This window comes from Taurulus bubalis (assembly GCF_910589615.1).
Source record: "Taurulus bubalis genome assembly, chromosome: 8".
NCBI classification, from domain to species: Eukaryota; Metazoa; Chordata; class Actinopteri; order Perciformes; family Cottidae; genus Taurulus; species Taurulus bubalis.
In genome coordinates this window covers 5,330,873-5,356,402 of record NC_136596.1, presented here as the reverse complement: position 1 = coordinate 5,356,402, position 25,530 = coordinate 5,330,873, and the positions used below count along the sequence as shown (strand labels likewise).

The window sequence follows — 25,530 nt, the reverse complement described above, 5'->3', positions numbered from 1 at the left end:
CATTAGGCCGGGCGAAAGATGGAGTAAAACGCCAAAGGGCCACAGTTGGACACGCGAAACCAAACCTATTTCATTTCGACATCACGTGGATTGGTTTCATTTTAATACGGATGAACCGAGTGTCTACAAACGAGCACATCACTCCTCTACCCAGGCAGATGTGATGCAAGGAGAGTGGCCGTTGCCCACATCGAATTAAGTGTGACTGCCTGGCCATGTGCCAGCTGCTGAACAAGGTGCATTTTAGGACATGCTTCGGGGGAAAAAAAAGTAGGCTACTCCATGTAGTGTTTGGCTGACAGCCCGTTGAATATCATTCCTGCAAAATATCCTGTAATCTGTTGGGAATTTCAGAATCTACCTTGCTTTCAAATATGTAATCATGATTTTTTTTTTTTTTTCAATATAGATAATTTGTCTTGATGATGTTTCTTGGGATTCCCCCCTTTTTAACAGCGCTATCATAGTTACACCACTGCCTCTTGAGATTTCTAACATCCAGTCTACTGTTGCCTCCATTAGAGAGGGCTTTGTGTCAGTATGCTATTAGTAACTTCGGCGCCAATGGTGATGGCAAGTTTGACAAAAATGGCATTTTGTTTTTCCTTCTCAGGGGAAGACACAGTGGTAAAGGCCCCGCAGCAGTAAGTAACCGGTTAATCATCCTAAATCAGTGGAAAATAGCTTTAATGCGACATAGGGATTGTTTCATGAGAAGTTGAGTAAACCTGATTGCTGTAATTTATCAAAAAAAAAGAGGGTTCTTTTATGATTCAGCACACTTATTTCTTTGCAAATGGGGAACATCAAAAGTTAACTGTTTTTCTCCTTCTGTTCTTTAGGTAATTTTCAATGGTGTATATGCAAATATGAGGATGGTCCATGTCTTGACTTCAGTAGTGGTATGTTTACTGTGTTTTTATTTTTTTTCTTAGTTGATGTTTCAGATATGTCTAGTCCGCCCTTCTGAATTTAGTCTTCTGTATTATACACAGTTAGAAATAAACTTGTTTGAATAAAACATGTGAATTATGCTAACTGTAAATTAATTTGTAACTGCAGTATGTACTGGAGTTTGTCTTTCACCACAAAAAAAAAAGTACGCTGCTATAAGCAAAGCCTGTGATCCGTCGAGGCAGCTGATTGCATAAACAAGGCAGATATTGATCAATCATTTGTCTTTTTCATAGCAGAATGGATTCTGAACTTGTTTTTTTTTTAATTTGTAAATTGACATTGCCACTTTTAATTGCATGAAGAAGATGGCAGACAATGAATAACGACACCCCTGTTTATTTTTAGGGGACCAAGTGTGAGCTGAAAGTGAAAAATGGAGCGGTCTATGAAGGAGTATTTAAGACATACGGTCCAGAGGTAAGGATAACACATAGTACATATAGTCTTTATAGCTGCTAATATGGAGCTAGATGTGTAGTTTTGCAAGTAGCAGCACTAATGATTAAGGATTACTATGCTGGGAAGTTAGTGCTTATCCAGCACTCAATAACTGCTTCACCCCTGAGGTGGCAGGAGCAAGGATCGTCCTTTCCATCTCTCCTTTTAAGGAGAAGCGGTTTGAGGCCCTTCATCTTCCCTTTTAGGTTGGAATATTCTCCAATGTTTGCCTTGCGGGGGAAGTTTAATTTGCGCAAATGAACAGCTTAACCAGAGCAGTGGTAGAACTTTCTGTCCGGTTCCCTTGGCTTTAAGTTCTTGATGGGCTGTCAATAGCACATGGTTATCCCTGGTTTTCACATCTGGCTTTTATATCTACCACCTCTTATAAAGTTGTGACTGAAATGTGAATAAGGCTGGCAGGATGCTCCAAAATAAACTAGATTTTGGTTCTTGCACAGGCAAACACACCCCTTTGTTTGGAGTCCAAAGGATCACATTTGGTTTTTATTACCACAGTGTGTGTAATCCAAACATTCGGAAATATTCACCACCCCTCTGTACGCAGTCTCTTAGTCAACAGTGTGTTTGGTTGCAGGTCTTGGGTTTGACATGTTCTTCTAAAATGTACTAGCTGTTGTAAAACTTGTTGTTTTGGGGAAATCTTAGGTCACATGCTTCTCCATCTGGGCCAAGATTGCAGGGTTTCGTTCCAATTAAACACACCAAGTGATTTAATTAACGTGGTCCTTTTTTCTCTCTCTGATAGTGCTCATCAGTATTATTATTCATTAATCTATCACTTTTTTTAAATTTATTTGTATTAATTGGTTCATCGCTTATAAAATGTCAGAAAGTAGGAGGGAAAGTCTCCCCCAATTCTCCTCACCCCAAGGTGACCGCTTCCTTTCAAACTGCTCCTTTATCTGACAACAGTTCAAAATGAGATATTTAATTAATATTCATGAAGAAGTTTAAAGATATTTAATTCACAATGTTATAATGTAGAGAAGAAATAAAACTGAAAATCCTCCCTGGGAACCTGGCACCAGAGAATGTTTGGCATTTTTGCTCTATGTTTTCTTGAGAAGTTAATGAATTATTAAAATGATTGCCAATTCATTTTCCGTCTGTCCAGCTACTGAAGAAACACTGCATGGTCTCTGTCCCACGTGTCCCATGGTTACTCATCACTTCTGTAGATAAACGTGGCTTTTGCTGTATTTCAGATTCCCCTTTAATCATAGGCGTAACTTTCCCCCTTAGTGTGACCTGGTGTTGGATGCAGCCCACAGAAAGAGCGCCGAGCCGAGCATAGCTCCCAGGAAAGAGGATATTGTGGAGAGCATCATTTTCAAGGCCTCAGATGTTGTAGTGGTGACCTTCAAAGATGTGGACCTGAATTTTGCCAGGAAAGGTACTGAGGGCCTTTTGTGTTGACAAATATTATCTAGGTACACAAACGGCAGTCTTTATTTACACCTAGTCGTGCACATACTGCAAACCCATGAAGTATACACAATGTAAATGGGCCAGTTTGTCAATTTCTTTTCATTGGCACATTTAAAAAAAATAGACGCAAGCCGGAGTGATTGTCCATCAATGCATACGCACAACGTTTTGATGTGTTCCAGTCTGTATTCACCACCTTAATGTCACAGAGGCTTTGCCGAGAGTTAGATCCTGTGTATCTGCTCTGAGAGGCCAGTCATTGAAGACTAATGTGATCTATTGATTGGTCCGAAGGTTGCCTAGCCGCAGCTATGAACCTCAATGGAGGCTGAATGAGTCGTCTTCATCTACTTAATCTTGACCCACACAATTCCTCTTTGACTTCTTTGATAATAGACTCAAGGGTCTTATTTTTTTTCTGAAAAGGAAATGGGTGAAAAAGTGTGATGGTCACGCCACATGCTTTGGATAGTGCCCTGATGCGACTTGTACAATAAAATAGTTGTTCAATTGAAAGATTGTGGACTGAACCCAGACTGGAAAAGTAAAACATCTAAAGCACCGTTGCTAATGCTAGTAATCCTGTCAGCGAGGTGTTAATTTCAGTGCTTATTTCTGCAGATAGAAATGCCATTTTTTGTTTTCAAGGTAAATGTGATTATTATTATTTTTTTCATGAACTTAATAGCAGAAATAAGGGGATGTGGCTTGAATAAATCCATGAAAACAACACTAAAGTTATAAAAAACAAACAAGATTGACTGTTGGTGTGCTCACCAGTCAGTGATTCTCTCTAAGTCCATCTTCTGACTCTGTTCTCTCTCTCCCTCTCTCTCTCCCCTCTCCAATGGTCTAGTCTCCTCTGACACAGGTAATATATGGCTGTTTTCTCCTCTTGCACAACTCCGTATGCACTCAAAACATATTTGTAAATCTCCTAGGCTAGTGTCTGATCTTTTGCTACCTTATACTGCTTCGAATCCAATTTGATGATATCATTTGGGGATCAATGCTTTCATATAACTTAAGAATACAAATCAAATGTTTGATCCAAGTCAGTCTAGCGCCCTCTTTTCACTCAATCTTTTGTTATCTTTGACTGGATGTTGCTTTTGGTGCAAGGAATTTGCTGTCATACACAGCTCAGTTAAGCTTTTACTTTAGAGGTCAGCAGATGCTGAAGCCTGTCGTGATCATTGCCCTCGACATCATATGCATTGCTTTATGATCACGTTTGGGGAATCTGATCCTGTGTGTAAAACGTTTAATATAGTAAACTAATACTTCTACCAGTAGTTTTGGTATTAAACTGACATTTAACGTTTTAACATTTTATATATATATTTTAACTAATTTATTTTGTGGTTACAGCCCAAGCACACTTGGAAGCCTGTATGTAGCAAGATGGGAAATGGCTTAAATATTAAAGCATTGTGTTATTTCCCTAGACACAGGGTTCTGCTTTATTTCAAACCTTACTAGACCCGAGCTCAGTTACAATCAGAGCAAGATGGGAAATGGGAAAGCAACAGATTGAAAACTCAAATTGAGCACAAGCACAGTAATTTGCTTTCCGAGCATTATTTTAAAAATGAAATGATGTCAGGATCTTTCATTTGGTTTTCCCCTAAAGTGCTTTGAGGTTAAATAATTGACTGTAATCTAAATGCATGTTTGCTTGCACATCACTATGCCCACATTTGATTTGTAAATGTTCCTTATTTCATCTACGACTCCCCAGATGGATTGAATGTATAGAGCATACCAACCACCTCTACTAATATTTATGGCCTGTTAGCCCAACTGTCTGCATAGTGCCAATCTAGTATTTCCGAACGTGCTCTGCGCCGGAAACACTTAAATGCACTTTGTATTGTAAGATGAGTTGGGATGGCTAGGCTAATTGTGTGTGTGTGTGTGTGTGTGTGTGTGTGTGTGTGTAGGTGTGGGTGTGGACCTGGCCCGACATGAGATTTGATTTCCTTTCAAATATAATTTGGGTTTTTCTTTGAGCATGCCTGTCCCTGGTGATAGTGTGCCAACCAAAGTGTTCTGTAACTTGGGTTAATTGCAGTGAATGGTCCTGAAAGTGTGGACAAATATCAGCCCCAGACCTTTCGACCATGTTGTTAAAATTACAATATAATATAATATTATGAAGCCGTGTTGGTGTACTCTGTACATTTTGTTACAGGCAAGATATTAATTGGGTTTTACCTTTTTGCTTTTCTTCACAAGGCTGTTTTCATGTTCTTTTTCCCACCGTCGGAACATGTTCTAGATGTTAACTTTGCCAAGGCCAGCTCAAGGAAATGCTCCAATTTTCTTTTGAAAGGATTTTTTTTCTTCCCCCAATCTATTCAGACCCATGTCTGGTTGTGAGTGCATGTGCCTGGTGAACCACAACCACCTCCCTTATAGATCTTTGCTAGAGCTTGTGGCTCTTGTGGCACTAGAGCACAGCCATGTGACTACATATCACCATGAGCTGCTGTGCTTTTGTGTGCGTGCCGTACATAAACATGTGTTCTTTGTGTGTGCCGCAGACAACTTCACAGATGCAGCAGTGAGCAGTAAGATCAATGGCGAGCATAAAGAGAAGGATCTCGAGCCCTGGGATGGAGGAGAGACTCACAACTCTGACAGCCTTGAGTCCCTGGATACGGATGTGGTAAGCAAACAAGACCCAACAAACGGATTGACGCTGCACTTGTGAGCACATAGAATCCATACAGGCCTTCACAGGGTGGGGTTTGTGAGTTGAGGATTTTGAATTTGACGGTAAAGAAGTAAACATGGGTCGTGTCATCTAATCCACAGCATTGATAATCTGTTAATGGGCCTTGTGTCAAATTCTCTCTCTCTGCTCCTCCCTTCATATCAGTCAAATGGCTGGGACCCCAATGACATGTTCAAGTACAACGAGGAGAAGTATGGAGTCTTGTCTACATATGACAGCAGCCTGTCCACATATACGTAAGCTACTCTTTATGTTCATGCATGTTTCTCTCTGTACGCATCTCGTTGTATGTTCTCTATTAAAATATGTTCACTTTTGTTGCTTTTTCCTGCATACAGGTAATGTACTGCAGTACATGTACTACCGCTTATACAGCATATTGATTATTATTATTTTAATATCTTTGTTAATTCATTCATGCTTTTAATCTGGTGTGACCTCACGTGACAAAAGGAAAACCATTTATATCGGGTTTTGCCGAGACATTCGTCACCCTGTTGCTCTAGTCTGACCTGCGCTCGTTTCCCAGGGTGCCCTTGGAGCGAGACAACTCGGAGGAGTTCCTCAAGAGAGAAGCGCGTGCTGCCCAGCTGGCAGAGGAGATCGAGGCCAGTGCCACATACAAGGCGCGCGTGGCCCTGGAGAACGACGAACGCTCCGAGGAGGAGAAATATACTGCCGTAGTGCGTGGTGAAAGGGAGACCCATACACTTAGCAGGTGAGACCAAGACACACACACACACACACACACACGGGGCCAATGCATGAACCTCGTATTGGTCAGTGTAGTCCTTGTAATTATGTACTTGCAGATTGGGTCAATAGCTTGCATGTGCCGATCCAACGTCATTCAGTCTCATTGTTTGTAATTGGCTCTTAGTTTGTGCCGCAATGCCAGATCCTTTTTAAATAAATGCAGCTGCGCAACATTCACAGTCCTGGAATGTGACTTCAGTTTTTCACACAAGATTTTGTGAGACGGACCTCAGCGCTGCTAGGGCTGTCCGGGGTCATTTGTGCTCTTGTTCTAGCAGCGGTGGATTGTAACTGAGTATATCTAGGCCACTCAAGTACAAATAAAACGTTATACTTCTACTCCACTACAGAGGGAAATATTGTACTTTTCTTTCTTTTTTACTTTGACAATATTAGTTTCTACTTATGCTACTTTTGCAACTTCAAATTCTTAATACAAAATATAAATCGACTAAAAAAAACTATGTCTTTTGTACTATATAGTGTAACTATTATATTTACCCTTTAACTACTTAATATATTATTGTAAATGGGCCATTCTGCATAATTTCTTTACTTTTGACTTCATTCTCGGCTCAGGTCGATATTACTCCACTATATCTTGACAAAGCAAATAGTTTACATAGTAAATACTTTAGGGGGCCGCCACAGTCTAGGTTATTGATGGGAAACTCTGGGTCTTAGTTTATACTTGTTTATACTTGTTTATTATTATTAAATATCCATGCAGCAACGTCACCTGTAGGTCAGTTTGAATATGCATGCTTGGTATTTTACAAAAGCTTTAAATAGAGTAGAAAATATGGACCAGCAAGGCCTGCACTATACTCATTTAGATGTTCTTTGTACTAGCATATCATACACTGCATGTCAGAATTGAAGGACTTTGAGCGCTCAACATTTAAGTGCACGGATGAGCGCTCAAGTACATAATATATGTACATAATGCTTGCGGATAGGGTGGGTCTGCAGTAGAAAAGCTTAGGCTTGGGCAGCATATTCAAGCCGTAAAGGGAGACAAAGTAGTTCTAGCAAATTCACTAAGCAGCAGCAGCTGCTCCCAGAACAAATACCTCCTTGGTAATTAAAGAAAACATGCTCATTTTGGCTGATGAGAAGCACTTCGTTGAGTGTAATAGAGTGTAGAATGAATTCCTCCTTTTTATTATCTTGACTATTGTCTTAGATATATTTAACTAAAGTGTGTGTGCGTGTGTGTGTGTGTGTGTGTGTGTGTGTGTGTGTGTGCGTGTGTCTGTATGTGTGTGCGTGCGTGCAGAGAGAACAAGTACATTCCTCCAGGCCAGAGGAACAGAGAGGCGATGTCCTGGGGACCGGGACGTCAGAATTCACCTCGTCTGGCTCAGGGCTCAGCTGGACCCCCGACTCCTCGACCAGGACCTCATGACTACAGTCCCAGCTCCGGGGCCGACCAGAGGGTGGTTAACGGAGGTATGATTTGTATGTCACACACAACCGTATGGGGTCACTTCCCTACATACAAAATGCGTGCAGAGGTGCAGCGACGCAGATTTTATTTCCTCCGTTATCCTCTACTGTGTAAAAAACTTCAGGTTTAGCGTCTCTGGGATGTTCATATTTGTTGTTGCGGTTTTATTTGTTTATTTATCGAACTTTACTTATGCGTTTTTATTTATTTCTGCCTGGCCATTCCTTCTCATATTTATTAATCCCCCCCCCCTCTCCCTCTTTAAATTCCTGCTATACCTTTTGTTTCCCCACTGTTGTTATCTGCCGTTTGTCATCCTTGATCATTTGTCCTTCCCTCTTTTAGGTTCATCCCATTGGCCCTCACCCTGTCCGTCTCCTTCCTCCCGCCCCCCTTCTCGTTACCAGTCTGGCCCCTCCTCCCTGCCTCCTCAGGCGACAACGCCCACCAGGCCACCCTCCAGACCCCCCTCTCGACCTTCCAGGCCTCCCTCTCATTCATCCAACCCCTCCTATCCCTCCTCTTCATCCTCCTTTTCCCACCATGGGCCCACGTCGCCAGCCTCCACTCTGCCCAAACGCATGTCTTCAGAAGGTACCCACATCAGTGTGGAGTAGACCTGGGCAAAGGCATGAGTTGAAGGTGGATGGATTGAGTTCAATATGGAAGGGATATTCCACCATAATCAGATTTGAAAGATGTTAAAAGCGTCATAAAAGTTAAATAAGAAAACTACTTTCAGAAATAAATTTGCCCAGGTCTAGTGTGGAACAAAACAAATGGGTGAAGTTGCTTCTTCAGACTGATTTGGGGTCAGATTTTTCAATTTCCTTACAAATGGATATTTTGGAATTTTAAGCTGATCCTTTGTCAGGCAGTTTCACCTCGGCATGTGGTCGCAAAACAATGTGGACTGTGCTTTCTGTCAAGAGGTAGAACACCAAGGCACCAATTTCTCAAAATGTTTTCTGATGGAGCAGTCACGAGGAAGATCTTAACAGACAGCAAAATAGTTTAGCTAATTAGAAATGTTGGGACTGTTTCATTATTAAAAACAAATTTGACTAAATTTATAATAACCGGAGACATTTCAGAAGGCTTGATTGGTGCAACTAAATGAAAAAACTTTAAAAAAAAAACAAAAACCTATGTGAAGTTATGAATGAAGAATGGGAAAGATCAAACTAGAAGTTTGCATTGGCACTTAAAAAAAAGGATATGTTACGTAACCTACAGTGCTTACCAGTGATATTTTCTGTTGTGTTGGCTCTGTACTCCAGCGCATTGGATTTTAAATGATATCAATAAAAATGAGGGTAAATGACCACCTTTGAGACTTATTTTGACGGTAATTATTTACATCCATATTTGATGGATTGTAGGAATATTCGCTTTAAAAAGATAAATAGACATCGCTCCCAATCATGGATTTTTTTTTTCCCGTGTTTCAACTCTTCTGCTTAAAACATTTCAAGTGTGGTACATGTAATGAAAGCCTCACATTAGTGCAGCAGGGTTAGAACGTCAACTGCTGGAGGAAAGCAAAAACAGAGTACTTAGTTACTTTTTAAATCTAATGTATTCTAAAACATCAAAACTATCTTCTGTGAGGACGCTCTTTTTGTTGTCCTAAATTGGGCGGGCACGTTTTAACAGTTACAAATCCTGCCATGTTCACTCTCAAACGTAAGCGAACCCTTTTTAAACACTGTGTGTTAAATCCACTGAGCTGGAGTAGTGAGCTAAAATGAACCTCTTATCTTATGAATGCCGTTTACACTTTTCAAATGTGGCAAAATATTCAACTAATGTTTAGCCAAATTAATTAGCCAGTTTTGTAACGGTCTGCTAAACAGTGAATTCTTTAAATATGGTTTTTCACCTCACCTTCTATCCTTTTATTTCCCCATTTCTCATCTGTCACTTCACTTGGTTGCAGTTTAAAAAGTGCGGTGTGTCGTTTGATCATCTGCAGTTTCTCCACTAACATGCATGTCACCAAATAACATTACTGTGTGATGTGACATTTAAAAAAAAAAAAAATGAAGATGTAATCGGTGCAGAGGTGTTTTATTAAATTAATCTTTTTGTGAGATGAGTTTCAAAGAGTAACCTTCACTGCAGTGTATGAGACACATGCTGATCAGCGGGTTTACCTCACCTCCACGGTCTGTGTGTGCAGTAGTCCGTCTTACTTCATCTGTCTTTCTTCATCTACAGGCCCACCCAGGATGTCTCCAAAGTCCCAGCGGACGCCTCGTGCTCACAGAGTGCCGCCCTGCCGGACCACTGGAGGCCCATCAGGAGTGGATTTGATTTCCCACAATGCCCCTGGAGAAGTTCCAGTGACTCCACCGACCAGGAGCAGTTCCTCTGGAGGGACATGGTCCTCTGTGGTTAGTGGAGGTAAATGAGTTATTTCCTTCCTTTTTTTTACTTTCTATTTCTTATGTATTTACTTTTTCAACTGCATGAACATTTATACTTCATTAAGGAACAACTTTGCAAAGGAGATAAGAAATACTTCTGAATGGCGTGTTTTGAACAACTTTTTCTGCCTTGCGTGATATAAAAAAAAAAAAAAACATTTTCAATAGTATGATGAGTGCAAACAAGGGTGGAAAAACGAACCCTTTCTCTACTTGGCCTGTAAATAAAGACGTTGAAGTTGTTTGGTGTGAGAATTACATGACATGAGTTCTTCCCCTCCTCAGCGCACAGACCTCGCTCCCCCCGACAGAATAGCATGGGCGGAGCCTCTTCCCTCCCAGCGCCCCAGACCGGAACCGCTCCTGTGGAAACGGTTGCTGCAGCAACATCAGCTTCCTCTCCTACTGCTGCTAGCCCCGCCTCCAACATGGTTGCCTCTTCTTCAGGAGATGGTAGGGTTAAAGTTAACCCACACTTTCACTGAGATTAAGGGAATTAGTAATGCTAAGTGTGTGTGGTGTACTTTTTGGACATTGCGGTGTTGGTTCGGTCATCACCAGGAAAAAACTGCTCACAAGTTCTCCCTCTGCTTTTTCACTGGGAGTCAACAGACTATTCTTCTGTTGCAGCTAAAGACTGTCGTGTCAATGAGACAAGACAGACATCCCCCACTGCAAACAAGGAAAACATCAAGCCCTTGGACAGCACTCCTAGTATCACCAGAACAGTCTGTAAAGGTACAGTATACACTAGGTCGCAGTATTTGCAGAATCCATTTGCAGGGTTCGTACGGTCATGGAAAAGTCATGGAATTTTAAAATGGTCATTTCCGGGCCTGGAAAGGTCCTAAAAAGAAAAAAAATCCCCAAAGTTTTGGAAAAGTCATGGAAATATGTTATATTCATACGTTCATGTCGTTCATTTACGCCGAGTTTGAAATAATTCAAATGCTTTTAAAAGAAAGACGCTCAAAAAATAATTATCATTGGTGTCATTTAAGGTATAATGTATGCTTTGGAATTCTCATTGTTAGTTTAAATACATTTTCTCACAACACAAGTCATTGAAATCCATTGGTCAAAATGTGTATGAACCCTGCATTTGGTAATCACTGAAACCCTCAATCATGTATATCTATCTCTCTCTACACACCTTACAGGACCCCCCTCTATGGCACCAGATCACAGAAAACAAATAGATAATTTAAAGAAATTTAGTGTCGATTTTAGGGTAAGTTTGCTGAAAATCTCCTGTTTTCAAAGGCTGCACAATAGTTTGGATGTGCCTCATCCAAACGCTTGTTTTCATCTTTCCCCCCCTCCAGTTGCAGTCTAGTTCAAACCCAGACTCGGCAGACAAGCCGAAAGACCTTCCCCAGGACAAAGCGTCCACGGCGGGGCGAGAGGGCCCCGATGACGGCGCCGTAGGGATCGCTGCCGGCGGCTCCGTCGGGGCCCCCGCTGCGAACGCCAGTAAGCCCGGCAGCCCCGCCGCACTGTCCCCGTCTCCATCAGCCCCCGACCAAAAGAGGGCGGGCCTGGATGTGACATCACAGGGAGTTCAGACGACAGCGACGTCCTCATTCAGTGGACCCAAGCACGAGGAGAAGGAGGAGAAAAAGGAGGTCGTACAAGAGTGAGTGGAAAAAGGGCAGCAAGGTTGAGACTGACGGTGTATTTAAAACAACAACACATCAATGTGTTGCACTGTTTGACCGGTTCCTTCTTCACCATGAATGAAGGCACTGTAGTTTGCTCAGTCCAACATACACATCCTGCTGTTCACTGCTGAAAATACTCCCAAGCAAACGCACTATTTACTCCTATTGGAGTCATGTTTCCCAGCTGTATTGGGAAAATACGGCATCTTTCAAGGAAAGTATAATTATAACAATAATTGTCCGACATATTTTAAACGTTATCGTCTTCTCCATTTGTTCTCCTCCTGCAGTCAAGTGAGGAAATCTACCTTGAACCCAAATGCCAACGAGTTCAAACCCAGGTTCAATACGCAGGTAAGCCGCCGCCGCCAGACGACCCAACTCCGTAACCGTGCTTTGAGAGTGTTGTTGAACTCATTTTCTTCGTCCTTTGCTCCTTGATCAGCCCAAACCAGCGAACACCCCGACGCCTCCCCGGCCTCAGGGCCAGCCCAGCCCCTCCATCGTGGTGCAGCAGCCTCAGGCCGTCTACGGCCAGACGGTCTGCTTCCCCCAGATGTATCCCCTCACACCAGTCAGCCCTGGAGTGCAGGTGAGAGACACACACACACACACACACACACACACACACCTGCATGACGGAGTATGCAGACGAATGCCTTTTTTGTTTGTTTCCAGTGCAGATCACCCCGAGTATCGCATTGAGTCAGTATGAAATGCAAAGCTCATTAAAACAAATCCCTAACAACCATCGCCGTGAATGCTTATGTTTGTCCTCGTTGGTGTTTTTCCTCTTTTCTTTCTGCCTTTTTGATTAATTTTCAATGCATGCGTCTTTCCTTATTTCCATTTTAATAGGCTGCACGCACTCATTTTGTGGTTATTTAGTTTTCTGTGTGCACCTTTTTATATACAGAACATGCACACCCTTCGTCATCTCTTCTTCGCTTTTCTTTCCCCTGTCATCTTCCAGACGCTTGTCATTTGTCTGAATTATTTTTGTTGAACTATGTTGAGGGATATATTTGGAATAACTAGCTGAGAAATGTTTAAAGATGGGAGGAAATATGGAATATGTTTACCACATGATGACTGTTTAAGATCTCTCAAAGCACTTATTATAGGTTTTTAGCATATTTTGGATGAAAGCTATTGCATATTCTTTCCTGTGTTGCTTTAAGAAAAACTTGGTGATGCAGCTTCAGACACCAGTAAGCGATAAAATACATTGGTTAACAACTAAAGAGTGGTTCTTTTTCCTTTTCTCCCTCTCCTCTCTCTCTCGCTCCATTAGAAAAGCATAATATGGAAGGTTTGTGAATTTTTTTTAATCCTTTTCTTTTTGTTAAACCCAATCAGTACTGATGTGTTTTTCTTGAACAAATGCCACCAGATCATGGTTTGCCAACTTCTTATTGCAATTAATTCTAAACTGTCATCGCAGATGGACTTATAACTTTGGATTGGCTTATTTCTATTGCTGTTTAACAAACAAATGGCTGTACGCCGATAGGGCTTTGAGCCTCTTGGTTTTTCTGCTGCAATACTGTTTGTAATATAAATGCATGGTGTATAACGTTAAAGAATGGAAGATGACAAGCAGGGTTTGGGTTATAGTTGTAAGATGTTTCTGCACAATGATAGACAGGCATAGAAAATGCATGTGGGCCCAGGTAAGAGATAATTTCCACAATCTCACGTGTGCACAAGGGTTTTTAATACATCTTTTTGTATGTATTTGGTGAGCGGTTGGCTACTAATGTTAAAAGCTGAATAGTTGGTGTCCAGCCCCACAAACGGGTAGTAAAAGTAGTCAACACAAATAACCTAAAATGCACTGGTTTTTATTCTTGTAGAAATGATGCTGAAGTGTCTTGAAGATGTATAAACATGTTTTTGTTTTTTTTCCTCATGTGCAATCCTCGTTCCCTCCTCACTCCAGTCTCCAGCCATGTACCAGGTTCAGATGCCTCATATGACAGTCAGCCAGTCTAAACCCTACAGACCAGGTAAAGGTGAGAATAACCATTGCCTTCTCTCTCACCTCTCTTTCCTCCCACCTCCATCACTCTCACTCTCTCTTGGGCGTGCACCGTAAAGACATTCACAGCAACAGTCGGACACAAGCCGATCTATATGGTGGTTTCATTCCCAGGCCGAAGAAAGAAATCCAGCAAGGCCGACACAAGTACAAGAAGTATTAGATACTGATGTTGGAAATTATGACGAAATAGTTGCACTTAACTTGGATGAGCCTCATGAATGTGGAATTCATTACATGCATCAATTACTTTCACTTTTACAAGAGTAAAGGCTACAGAAATGAGATCTGTAAACCGTCTCATCAGGAATCACCTGACCAAGTGATACTCACCTTCAGAAAGGTTTTTTTTCTTTCTTTTTTTAATCCAAAGACGGGTTGAAAACAGAGTGTTCTCTTGTAGCAAGTTGTCTCGTATTCAGGCCAGTTTTGTAAATAGTTTTTAAAACCAATGCAGTACCTTTTCGGACTCCTCCAAGTTACTGTTTACTTCTGATTTAAAGGGTGTTGATGAAATCTTTTTACGTGATTCTTCAGTTCCCAACATGCCCCAGCAGAGGTCAGACCAGCACCACCCGGCCGGCACGCCCACCATGATGCACCCCGCGACGGCGGCCGGCCCTCCTATTGTAGCACAGAGCCCTGCTTACTCTGCCCAATACTTCACCTGCAGCCCGCAGCAGTTCACCAGTCAGCCACTGGTCCAGCAGATGACCCATTACCAGTCACAGGTAAGATCGTATTATAGCAAGACGGCCGTAAGCGGCTTATTCAGGAGGCTCCTCTGTTAAGAACCACATGTAAACATGAGTTAGTCCTGGCAGTCTTCATCTCCAGCAGATGTTCACCAGTCAGACATGTGAGGAACAGATGCTCGCGGTCATCATGTCTGATTTGTGGAGCTGACTGCAGGCTCCTGCCTCTTGCACCTGAAGTGTTGTTACCTTGGGTGCAATCGGGCCGGAACACGGAGGTGGTTGGAAGATAGGCGTCGGGGTGCTTAAGGGTAACACCATAACCACATATTAATAAGGAATAAGGATTTCATTCAGTTTTATTGCTGCCAACATCACACAATACAATTAAGGAAAAAGAGAGATGAGAGGAAGGAAGAAAGAGATTTAAACTGAAAACAACTTAATTAGATACTAATTTCACTACTGTAGTCAATCAAAGCAGAAAAAACAGAAAAATCCGCTACGCCTACTGAGTTAGGTTAGATATGTACATTATTATTGATGCAATACAATACTTGAGGTTTGATTATACTTTTTCTTCAATAAACAAAATACCATAGTTGCAGAACTGTATGTTTGAATGACTTGGCACACACACACACACACACACACACACACGCACACGCAGGCTCCAATGCTCTCCCGTCTGTCCGTGTGCTCTCCAGGCGCAGCATGTGTTCAGTCCGGTAATGCAGGGCGGTGCCAGGATGATGGCGCCTCCCACACACGGCCAACCCACGCTCGTCTCTTCCTCAACTACACAGTACCCGGAGCAGACACACACCATGTATGGTACGTCAGCGCAACGTGTGTGTGTGTTTGTTTGCGCACCAAAACGTGTAGGCAATTTAGTTTTTCCCGTTTAAAAAAAAAAAAAAACGTTTCATCCTTAATGTCTCAGTGTCTCAAGGGCCAATGCCTCAGCAGTACCCCCACCCCAACGCCACCTTGCACCCTCACCAACAGCACCCTCAGCCCTCTGCCACACCGACAGGCCAAGGCCAGCAGGGTGGTCCACAACAACATGGAGGTCCTCCTAACCACCCAGCTGCCAGCCCGGTCCAGCACCAACAGCACCAGCAGGCAGCAGCAGGTGAGCTTGCCCGCCTAATGCCTAATTTATACTTCTGCCAATAAGCTTGCACAGAGCCACAGAGGGTTTTGGGAACTCGCAGAGTCACGTGACTACACCTCTGGCACTGTGGCGGCCCGGTGGTTCGATTGGACAAGTTCCTTAAATTTGTTACTACAACAACCGTATTAACTCTGGGCACAGGAGTCCCTCCTTATCATCCAACTCTTCCATATTTATCTTTTCCAGCTACGTTGTGTTTGGCCAAATTTACATGGAATCATTGAATCACGCCTATTTAATAAATCAAAGATGGCCAAACAAAGGCTTTGAAAAGGAAGGGTCCAAATAAAAACATTCATACTACACGCAATCCTTTGCAGTACTATGTATGTATGCCTTGTGTGTCCTCACAGCTCAGGAACCTGGCCTACGCCTTGTTTAGAATGGAGCACTAGCATTACAGGTACTAGTATTGTGTTTCTATTAGTGTGTTTTTGTGTATCCTAGCGGCGGCCGCAGCCCAGGCCCTCCACCTAGCCAACCAGCCCCAACAGCAGCAGATGTATTCTGCCTTGGCCCAGACTCCTCCCTCCATGACCCCGGGGCCCAACCCCCAGTCCCCCCAGGCATCGTTCCCCTCTGCCCAGCAGACCGTCTATATCCACCCGCAGCAGGTGCAGCACGGCTACAACCACAATCACATGGCACACGTGCAGCAGGTAGGTCCGGCCAAGTGTCTTTCATGGTAGAATTATTTCCTGGCAAATAAATCTCACAGGGTGACTGTGTGCAGCTTCTCAGAGTCATGAGTGAGGTTGCCAGGTTTAGTGCTTCAGTGTCTGCACAGAGACCCTTAATCGTAACTCCTGAGCTCACTGACTGTATCCTGCAACCTCAGGCTGTCGCTGGGGACGCTGCACAAAGAATTCTGGGTGGGCTGATTATCCGTAGAGGTTGCACTTCTGAAACCACACATTGTGTTTTACGCTGTTCCTTAAACTTGTTGGGAGGAAACCTTTCAGACGGTGTATTTATGTCATTACCTGAAGCCAAAATTCCTTAGACGGCTTTCGTCACGCTCTCTGTGTACGCCTGCAAACTTGCTTTTAAAAGCCAGAGTTTGAGCTTAGTTCTACATACTGAGATTACTATTGTTTGCCAGAGTGGTGCTATATGTTAATGCCTCATTTCATCTGCCACACCCAGAAATAGTCCCCCGGTCATAAAGGTAGAGTATCCATCATGCTGCTCCTGTCAGTAACATACAGGCAAGAGCTGTGAATGATGTGGTGCTGATGCTGCCCATCATTCTCACATTCATTGTCACTAACAAACATGCGCCCTTTCCCCCATACGTAGGCCCATATGCAGTCTGGTATGGTGCAGTCTCACCACCCGGGGCAGACCCACCCCACCATGATGTTGATGGCGACTCAGGGTCCTCCAGGCGGGCCGCAGTCCTCCATGCCCCAGAACGCTCTCAACCCCATACCCGTTTCCTCCACCACACATTTCTCCTACCTGGCACATCCACAAGGTACGTTTTTAATCTATCAAGTGGCACCCTGCTGCAGGGTGGCGTCGGGAGTATATACGCTTAGAATTGGATCACGGCTATACGGAGGAGCGGCCTTTTTTTTTTTGTTGGTCAAAGTATGTAAACAAACTCAGGACTGGCATTTTTTTTTCTTTAGAGCTATTTATAATCATTTGATTTACAGTTTACTTCATAATTATTTAATAGTAAAGAAATACAAAATATATATCTATCATTTAGTTAAAAAAAATATTCGTTCTTGCACAAAGAACTTTACTCAAACTGTAATGTAGCATTTAACTAATATGCCAACATTAGAAACGATTACAGCAAGCAAAACCTGCTTCATCTTTTATTTTAGTGTATAAATATTGCTTTAAGTGCCTCCTGAATACCATTTCTTGGGCCACATCGCCCAGATCTAATCCATAACTGTTTAATTGTGGACAATCTCTAATCCATGAACTCTGCGTTCTCCCATTTTGTTTCGTCTGCGCAGTGCAAGCCCACCATCAGCAGCAGCTGTAGATAGAGGGCACCAGTGAGCCGAGGGACGCATTCTCCACCAGAGCCTTCATAACCAGGCGACGAAGAGAATTAAAGCCCTCCCTCTCTCTCTTCTCCTTCCTCATCCTCATCAGACATGCTTCACGTCAGCTTTTCTCTTTCTTCCCTTCCCCTCCCTCCCAGACTAGGCAATAAGAGAATGTCCATCAGGTTGATGCAGTGACATGTTTTAACAAGCTAGAGAGTTTTAACAGGCAAGACTGCTCATATCAAGCCCCCCCGACATCTACCAACTCAGACACACACACATACACACACACACACACAGATGAACACAACACAAACCCCCCACACACTTTCAGGGGCCCCAAATTGCGAGTCAGCTTGCCAAGTAAGATGTGAAAGAGGGAATGAGAGAAACTAATCAGTGAGAGTGAAGAGAAAGATTCAACTGGAACTTTTATTTTGTCTGCAACTTCTAAAAAAAGAAATATCTTCCAACATTTAGACAGTATTAATCTTACTGTTTATTGCTGCTGCTATGTTCTGCGTTTGTTTCCAGACTACATGACAGGTTTCTAACCAAACTAAAAAAAAAATACAAGAACCATGACAAGAAGCTTCCTGGGGAAATAAACATGTTTTAGCAGCCAAGAGGACAGGAGAAACGTTATTTATGAAATTATATTGGCTGAGGTGATCAGATCCCACTTCTCACCTGACCCTTATGTAACTTTTAAGTTAAAACGTTTACTTTGTAGATAATATAAATAATTTAAAAAATGAGCAAAAAAAAATAAAAAACAATAAAAAGTTTTAAAAACTGAACTGCTTACTGTGGTTTCATTGCATTGTGCTTATATATCATCTGTTCCTTCATCGCCATAAAACATCTGAAGCTTTTCACTCCACCGTCCTGCGTAAAAACTCAAAGATGCATCGATTCTGTATTTATTCAGAAAGTATCAAGAACTCTTTTCTAGAGAAGACGTGAGAAGAGATCGCACATGTAGATCACAACAAAACGCTCCATCACACAAGCAGCCGACACACAACAAATACTAAGAAACATTCATTCCCCTATACTCATATTATATAACTTCAATTCAAGTTACTGCTGAAAAAACTGTAGTGTTAAGTTGTTTTTAGGAAATTTAATGAGATTCTAGATTTTCTTTTTTAAACACCCATTAAAGTTTGGGTTTTTCAGCCGTGGCCAATGGGCTCGCGGCTGGAAGCCACACACGGGGTCGGGAAGTCAAAGTATTAAGAGAGCAACTAATGCTTGGTTTGTTTCGGTCTTTCCAAGAGCCAAAACAAAGAAATTGATTTGCAACTATCTTGATCGAAAGTCATTTAAAAAAAAAATATGGATTTGTCTTTGTATTTTTGTGACTTGGAGCTCAGGTTTTAGCAGCATGGGAGGCTTTTTCTTATTCTCAATGAGACAGAGGCAAACTTGTATTTGTGATGTTGGGCTATATGAAATAAACTGAATTGAATTAAATATATAATGATAAAACGGTCTACTGGATCTGTCCGTTCAGACATTCAGTAGTGAGTAAAATGTATTGCACATTTTGTATTTATTTTTTATATTCAATTATATTTTAGTTCATAAGAAATTACAAAAAGAACAGGAAAGAAGCAAGAAAATGCAAATTTATTTTGGGATCTTTAACCCTAACCGTAATCCCCTGTCCAAAAATAGTAAGTGTAGGATGGCACAAAAAAAAAATCAATATTCTTAAATATATGTAATATCATAAAAATGTCAAAGAATAGTACATCCAAAATTGCCATATTGTTGGAAAGACCACATTCCAAAAACGCGCTCCAAAATGTTAGGAAGTGCGAGTGTAAGAATTACAATTTTCCAAGAACGTTTCAAAAAAATCGTTCCGAAAATTATCGGAAAAACATCTTCCAAGAATGGAGAATATTCCGAGAAAGTTCCGAAGACAACGTTCTAAGAACATTCCTAAAACTTTGGGATAACAACATCCAGATATCGTCGGGAAGACAACGCACCAAGATGTTAGGAACACTGTTAGGAAAACAACGTTCCGAGAATGTTCTGAAAATAACTTTTAGAGAACGTTACAAGCAAATCGTCCCAAGAATGTTTGGAGAACAACATTCCGAGATTCTTCAGAAAGTTTGGAAAACGTTGGTCTGTCAACTTCAGGAAAACTTTGCAAGAACTTGAGGAAAAAAAGGATGTCCCGAGAATATTCCCAAAACAACGTTCCCTAAACCACTTACCAAAAACAAGGTTCCAAAGACATCTTCTTTGAAGGTTAACAGGCACAGGAACTTGTATTTTGTCTGCATCTTGTCCTGGGAAAAAAAAAAAACTTCTAACTTTTCGGCAATATCAATCTTACTGTTTATTGCTGCGTTTGTTCCCAGACTACATGACCAAGCAAAAACACTAAACATGACAAGAAGCTTTCTACCGGAGAAGCCTGATGAACGCTTGATGGCGGAGGCTACATTTGGATTCTAGAACCATTAGAATAGAATTACCAGAAGTAAATAAAACGCCCTGTAAAGGAAAGTTATTATCCATAAAGTCTCTTGAACAGCAGCAGGATGTATTTTAAGGAACAAGGCGACACACAGACTTCAGAGAGAGAGCATCATTATTATTTTTTGGTTAGGTTTATTTTACAAAAGTCAAATATACAGTTGATATATATATTTAATATTATTTAGATGCTTATAACTGAAAGGGATGCAGACAAAATGACATTTTTAAAAAGCTTTCGTGGTTGTAATTGGCTCTTGTTGAGTTGGACTGGAATGTTTACAGTGCTAAGTTAACAGAATGAACAGTATTGAGAACACATACATTCATCAACTGGACATCTACAAATGAACATACGTGTTAATTTGCGTTGCTGGAGCGGATGCTGAGGATTAAAAAGACACCTGAGGTACACAGGGGATTTTGTTCAGGAAGTGTTAACTCGATTATTGCGGACACATTGGATTGACGCAACCATGACACAAAATGAAAAGCCGTTAAAAAAAAAAAAAAACAGTTGGAAAAATTGTGGTAGCCCTGATTTTAAATATAGCATTTCTTTCTGGGATTTCTGGCCTTTAGGAAATATCTTTCTTCAGTCTGCGCGCAGGAGTAAACATTGAGTTCTCACTCTTTTAACGACATTAAAGGTGTGAAGCACCGGGCATCTCTCAGATATTGCACTAAACAAAGTCTGCTCCGCGTCACACCCTGAGCTCTAGAAAAGGGGAAAAGCAACAGCAGCTTCCTGGAACAGTCATTCTCCCTAAAAAAAAAAAAAAAAAAGACCAATATTGATCAGCAAAGAGAAGGCCGAGAGTCCATCAAAAGGTTTGTGTCACCGTTGCTTTCCTGGAGCCGAATGGAAACAAGTGATGAGCGGTTTGTTTAGACTCGGGCACATAAAGGGCAGGAAGACCAACCGTAAAAACATCTTTGTTTTGGTTCCCCTCATAAAACACTTTAAAGATGTCAGTCTTGGTTGTGATGATACATTCAAGAGAACGACACAACCAGTGTCTGGAAGATAAAGCGGACTTCTTGCATAACAAGAGGAGTAATAATCCCAGCGGACTGACTTGTTCATGAGGAAATTGAGTTGTATTTAGGCATTTTTCGTTTAAAAAAACAACTGAATACAGGAAACTACAATGAGAAAGAGGGAAGAGAGTCGGGTCTAAACCAAATCTCCATCGACTGCTAGAGTTAGTGTTTAAGCAAGGTTAGAAGACGGACACACACAAGTCCCACAACACTTTCCCAAAGTCCTCCAGTCGCTAAAACGTCCTCTTTGATGCGCGTCAGAGCGACTGCTCCCAGGTTAGAGGCCGCTGTGCGTACACACACACACACACACACACACACACACACACACACGGTGGCCGATGAGAAGAAACACGTCGACAAACCGGTCACTCGATTCAGAAAAACAATGCTGGCTTTGGCAAAAGCTTCATTTTGGGATCTTATTCCTCCAACAGCTCATCAGCTCTCCACAACAAAGTTCACACCTGAGCTGACAGAACGGTTCTGTTCAAATGGATGGATCGTGTACAAATATATATTACTTTCTTTCATCTCGGCTTTTCTACCGGCTGCTGGCGTACAGAAGAATTCTTCGGAAAATATTCAATTTGATTTGATGCGACTCCAAGGATCGAGGTTTGCATGTCGAGTGAAAAAAAAGAAGAATATTCATATCTACAGAGGCACTTATCGCGGTCTACTTTTAAGAGGCTTTTAAAGGGTTTAATGCAACATTATGAAATGTTTTAAACCTGAAATGAAGTTTCCAGCACTTTTTTCAGATGTGTCAAATATCTGATCAATGCTTTTGTCTCCGACGCTCTTCAGATGTTTTCTGCTTCCTGCGTGTACTTCTTATGGCACAGAATACTTCTTATGGCACATAAATCAATAAATTGGAGGGAAATTATCATAGTACAATTAATGTACCATGAATGTATTTTAAGCACTGGAGGAAACATTATCCTGTTCTCCTGATGCTGAGTGAAGAATTCATACGATAACAACAATATCCGTCCATCCAGGTCTTGTAAAAAAATATATAAATTATATTATTATTATATATCATATGTATTTGTATCATTACGATGCTTTTTTTTCTTTGACGTTTGTGGCAGGACTTATTTCTGTGACAAGTTCACTATTGAGCAGATAATGCCTTTGGTACAGGAGACACTAAACAATATACTTTGACGGCAGCATTGGAGAACCCAGCCGTGCGTATTGGGACACACAGACCGGAGACGTCGCACCACAAACAGCAACGAGCTCTCACGGCTTTTAGTTTTTGGTTTAAAAATAAAATAAAAAATGGCGCTGATAAAAGCTGATCTGGAATAATTCCTGCGGTTCTTTGTTTTTGTTTTAAGTGGTGGAAAAATATCACTTTTTAAAAAACAGATCCAAACTGACAAACCAAGTTGGAACCTTTTTTTCTTATTTTTTCTACAAAAGAATCTGTGTATAGAAAAAAATACACATTGTTTCCAAAGTGCACTGAAAGCGTTGTGCACTTAAATATATAATAATGAGCAAGAGGAGGAATACCTAATAGAGTGTGTAGACACCCTACAAATAAGAGTGCTTTCTTGTTTGTGTGTTTACATAAATACGTGTGAGTTTACTCCACAACGAAGTTCTGCGTGTGAAGAGTAAAAGTCTTTTAAATATCTGCAAGGAGCGCTTGATTTAACCAATCTTTGCAGGCCGTGCCTTCCCATTAGTTCAGGTTAAGTGTCAAAGAAAGTTGAAAACAAGCAAACCTCTTTTCAATTCACAAGAAGAGAGACATTTTGTAAAAAATATTTGTTTGCCCGGGCTGGAGGACAGCTACACATGCGGCTCACCCAAGAACCTCGACATCAATACAAACAGGAATAATGATCATACTCAACACTTGTTATAAAAACTCCCAAAAATACATTCACTGTGGACACTCAGGGTGGAGGTTGTGAGGGTCTGACACTGGTAAACACACTCCCAGCACAGACATGGTGACTGTGTATGTGTGTGTGTGTGTGTGTGTGTGAGTGACAGACAAAGACTCGCTCAAGTTCATGAGTCTGCTGTAATCACGTTAGGAGTATGTCCCACAGACACTCGCATGAAGCCGTGTGTGTGTGTGTGTGTGTGTGTTGGAGGCGATGGCTGCGCTCGCCTCAGCGGGTCAGAGCAACATGTACTGGTTGTCTATCGCCCGCTTGCGACCTCGCTCGGGCTCCAGCTCGTAGTCCGAGTCCCGCTGAGGGATGAGGGCGACGGGGAGGCGGGGCAAGAGGGGTCTCCTCCCCACCGACTCACTCCGGCGAAGAGGAGCGGCGGCGGACAGAGGAGGAGGAGGAAGGGGAGCGGGCGCGGCGGGGTTGCCGCGGGCGAACGGGCGGTTGCCGGGCTGGGACGCGGAGCTGGGGCTGGACCGGGGCTGACTGGAGCTGCGGGCCAGGCTGCAGTGAGCCAAGCTGGGCTCCGAACTCCAGCGGTGGAGGGAGAACGGGACGAGGAGAGCGCCGGAGAGCTGGCCTGAGGTTTTAAAAGAAAAGGGGGAACATAAAGAGATGAGTTTTGGTGACTGGGAAGATACACATTCTGACCAGGGGATTTCCATGACTTTAAACCAAATTTCCATGACCAAACATTTTGTGAAATCTCAGTGTAAACATGAAAAAGTGAGTAAATGTAGTATTTAAACTAACAATGAGAAGACAAAGCATACAGTAAACCTTAAATGACACAAATGAATGAGAGACAATAGTTTGATGAAAAGAATAAACATTTATATAGATGCCTGTATGGATGCCTGCTTATATGTTGAAGCATATTCATTATTTCAAACTCAGTGTAAATGAACGTCATGAACACATGAATATAACACATTTACATGACTTTTCCAAAACTTTGGGGATTTTTTTTTTTTCCAAGGACTTTTCCAGGCCTGGAAATAACCATTTTAAAATTCCGTGACTTTTCCAGGTTTTCCATGACCGTGAGAACCGTGAAGTTAAGGACAAATATTTATATATATATATATTTAGAACTGCATTCATTAGATTAATTCACTGCTGAAATCTGAGAACACGGCGACATCTCGAAAACTTACCAGAAAGAGAAAACAAAGGTGAAATGTGAAATTATTACACAGCTGTTCAGAGAGAAGCAATATATTTTAAAATAACATAAATGTACCTCCTCTCAGATTTGATCATGTGACCCAGAACGCAGTACAAATGTTATGAAAAGGTCATAATAGTTTGTCATAAAAAAACCTAAACGCTGTGCAAAGGATGAACCAGAAGACAACAGAAAGGGCAGAAAGAGGCGAAGACACCTTTCAGCAACAGTTCGAAGGTCAAAGAAACTGAAAGCTTAGCATATAATTTAGTGTCTGAATTATATGGATTTCAAACTTTTGAACACCAGTGAACCTCTGCACACGTCATGTGACCTTAACCACGGGAAGTGATGGTGAAAACTACGCGGGTGCGATGAACAAGAGGTAGAAGCGGAGGAGGAGTCTCACCCTGTGACGGAGGGCAGGAGCCGGCCACCACGAAGCTGGACAGAGTGACGGCGCAGGCGGCTCCGCACTCCAGCGGGATGGGGAAGAGGCGGAAGTGACTGAGCATGTCCATGACGGAGGGGAAGCGCAGGTGCTGCACCCGACACTGACCCCACTCTGTGAGCGAGAGGCGCAGGTGCTGCAAGAGAGAGAGAGAGAGAGAGAGAGGTGTGAGGAAGAGCTGCCAGAGCTTCCATTCCTCCCTGTCTTCCTTCTTACCTGTCTTCCTTCCTTCCTTCCTTTCCTCCCCGTCTTCCTCTCTGTCTTCTTTCCTTCCTCCTTGTCTTCCTTCCTTCCATTCCGCTCTGTCTTCCTTCTAACCTTTCTTCCTTCCTTACTTCCTGTTTTCCTTCCTTCCATTCTGCCCGGTCTTCCTTCCTTCCTTTCTGTTTTTCCTTCCTTTCATTCCTCCCTGTCTTCCTTCTTACCTGTCTTCCTTCCTTCCTTCCTCCCTGTCTTCCTTCCTCCTTACCTGTCTTCCTTCCTTCCTTCCATTCCTCCCTTCCTTCCATTCCTTCCTTCCTTCCATTCCTTCCTTCCATTCCTCTGTCTTCTTTCCATTCCTCCCTGTCTTCCTTTCTTCCTTCCTCCTTACCTGTCTTCCTTCCTTCCTTCCTTCCTTCCTTCCTCCCTATCTT

The 25,530-nt window shown here is 42.1% G+C and overlaps 2 protein-coding genes across 2 annotated transcripts in view; one reads left to right on the top strand and one right to left on the bottom strand.

The window, feature by feature from the left end:
- The first annotated feature begins 854 nt into the window (after positions 1–854).
- On the top strand, positions 855–18,562 carry atxn2 (ataxin 2). Its single transcript, XM_079221817.1, has 24 exons — positions 855–902; positions 1,303–1,374; positions 2,662–2,812; positions 3,704–3,718; positions 5,394–5,518; positions 5,732–5,823; positions 6,117–6,305; positions 7,623–7,795; positions 8,139–8,387; positions 10,014–10,199; positions 10,508–10,675; positions 10,853–10,960; positions 11,383–11,453; positions 11,548–11,858; positions 12,174–12,237; positions 12,329–12,475; positions 13,178–13,195; positions 13,826–13,898; positions 14,462–14,655; positions 15,327–15,453; positions 15,563–15,754; positions 16,244–16,455; positions 17,096–17,273; positions 17,773–18,562. Exons 1-24 carry the CDS (start codon positions 870–872, stop codon positions 17,799–17,801), a joined length of 3,177 nt encoding a protein of 1,058 aa, XP_079077943.1. The 5' UTR covers positions 855–869; the 3' UTR covers positions 17,802–18,562.
- Positions 18,563–23,503: 4,941 nt separating this feature from the next.
- The window catches only part of sh2b3 (SH2B adaptor protein 3), a gene marked incomplete at both ends in the record, with an annotated part of 30,223 nt that continues 28,196 nt past the window's right edge, over positions 23,504–25,530 (bottom strand). Inside the window, 2 exons of the mRNA XM_079221941.1 lie at positions 23,504–23,856; positions 24,854–25,031. Coding sequence (XP_079078067.1) covers positions 23,504–23,856; positions 24,854–25,031 — 531 coding nt within the window. The remainder of the gene's footprint in view (positions 23,857–24,853; positions 25,032–25,530) is intronic.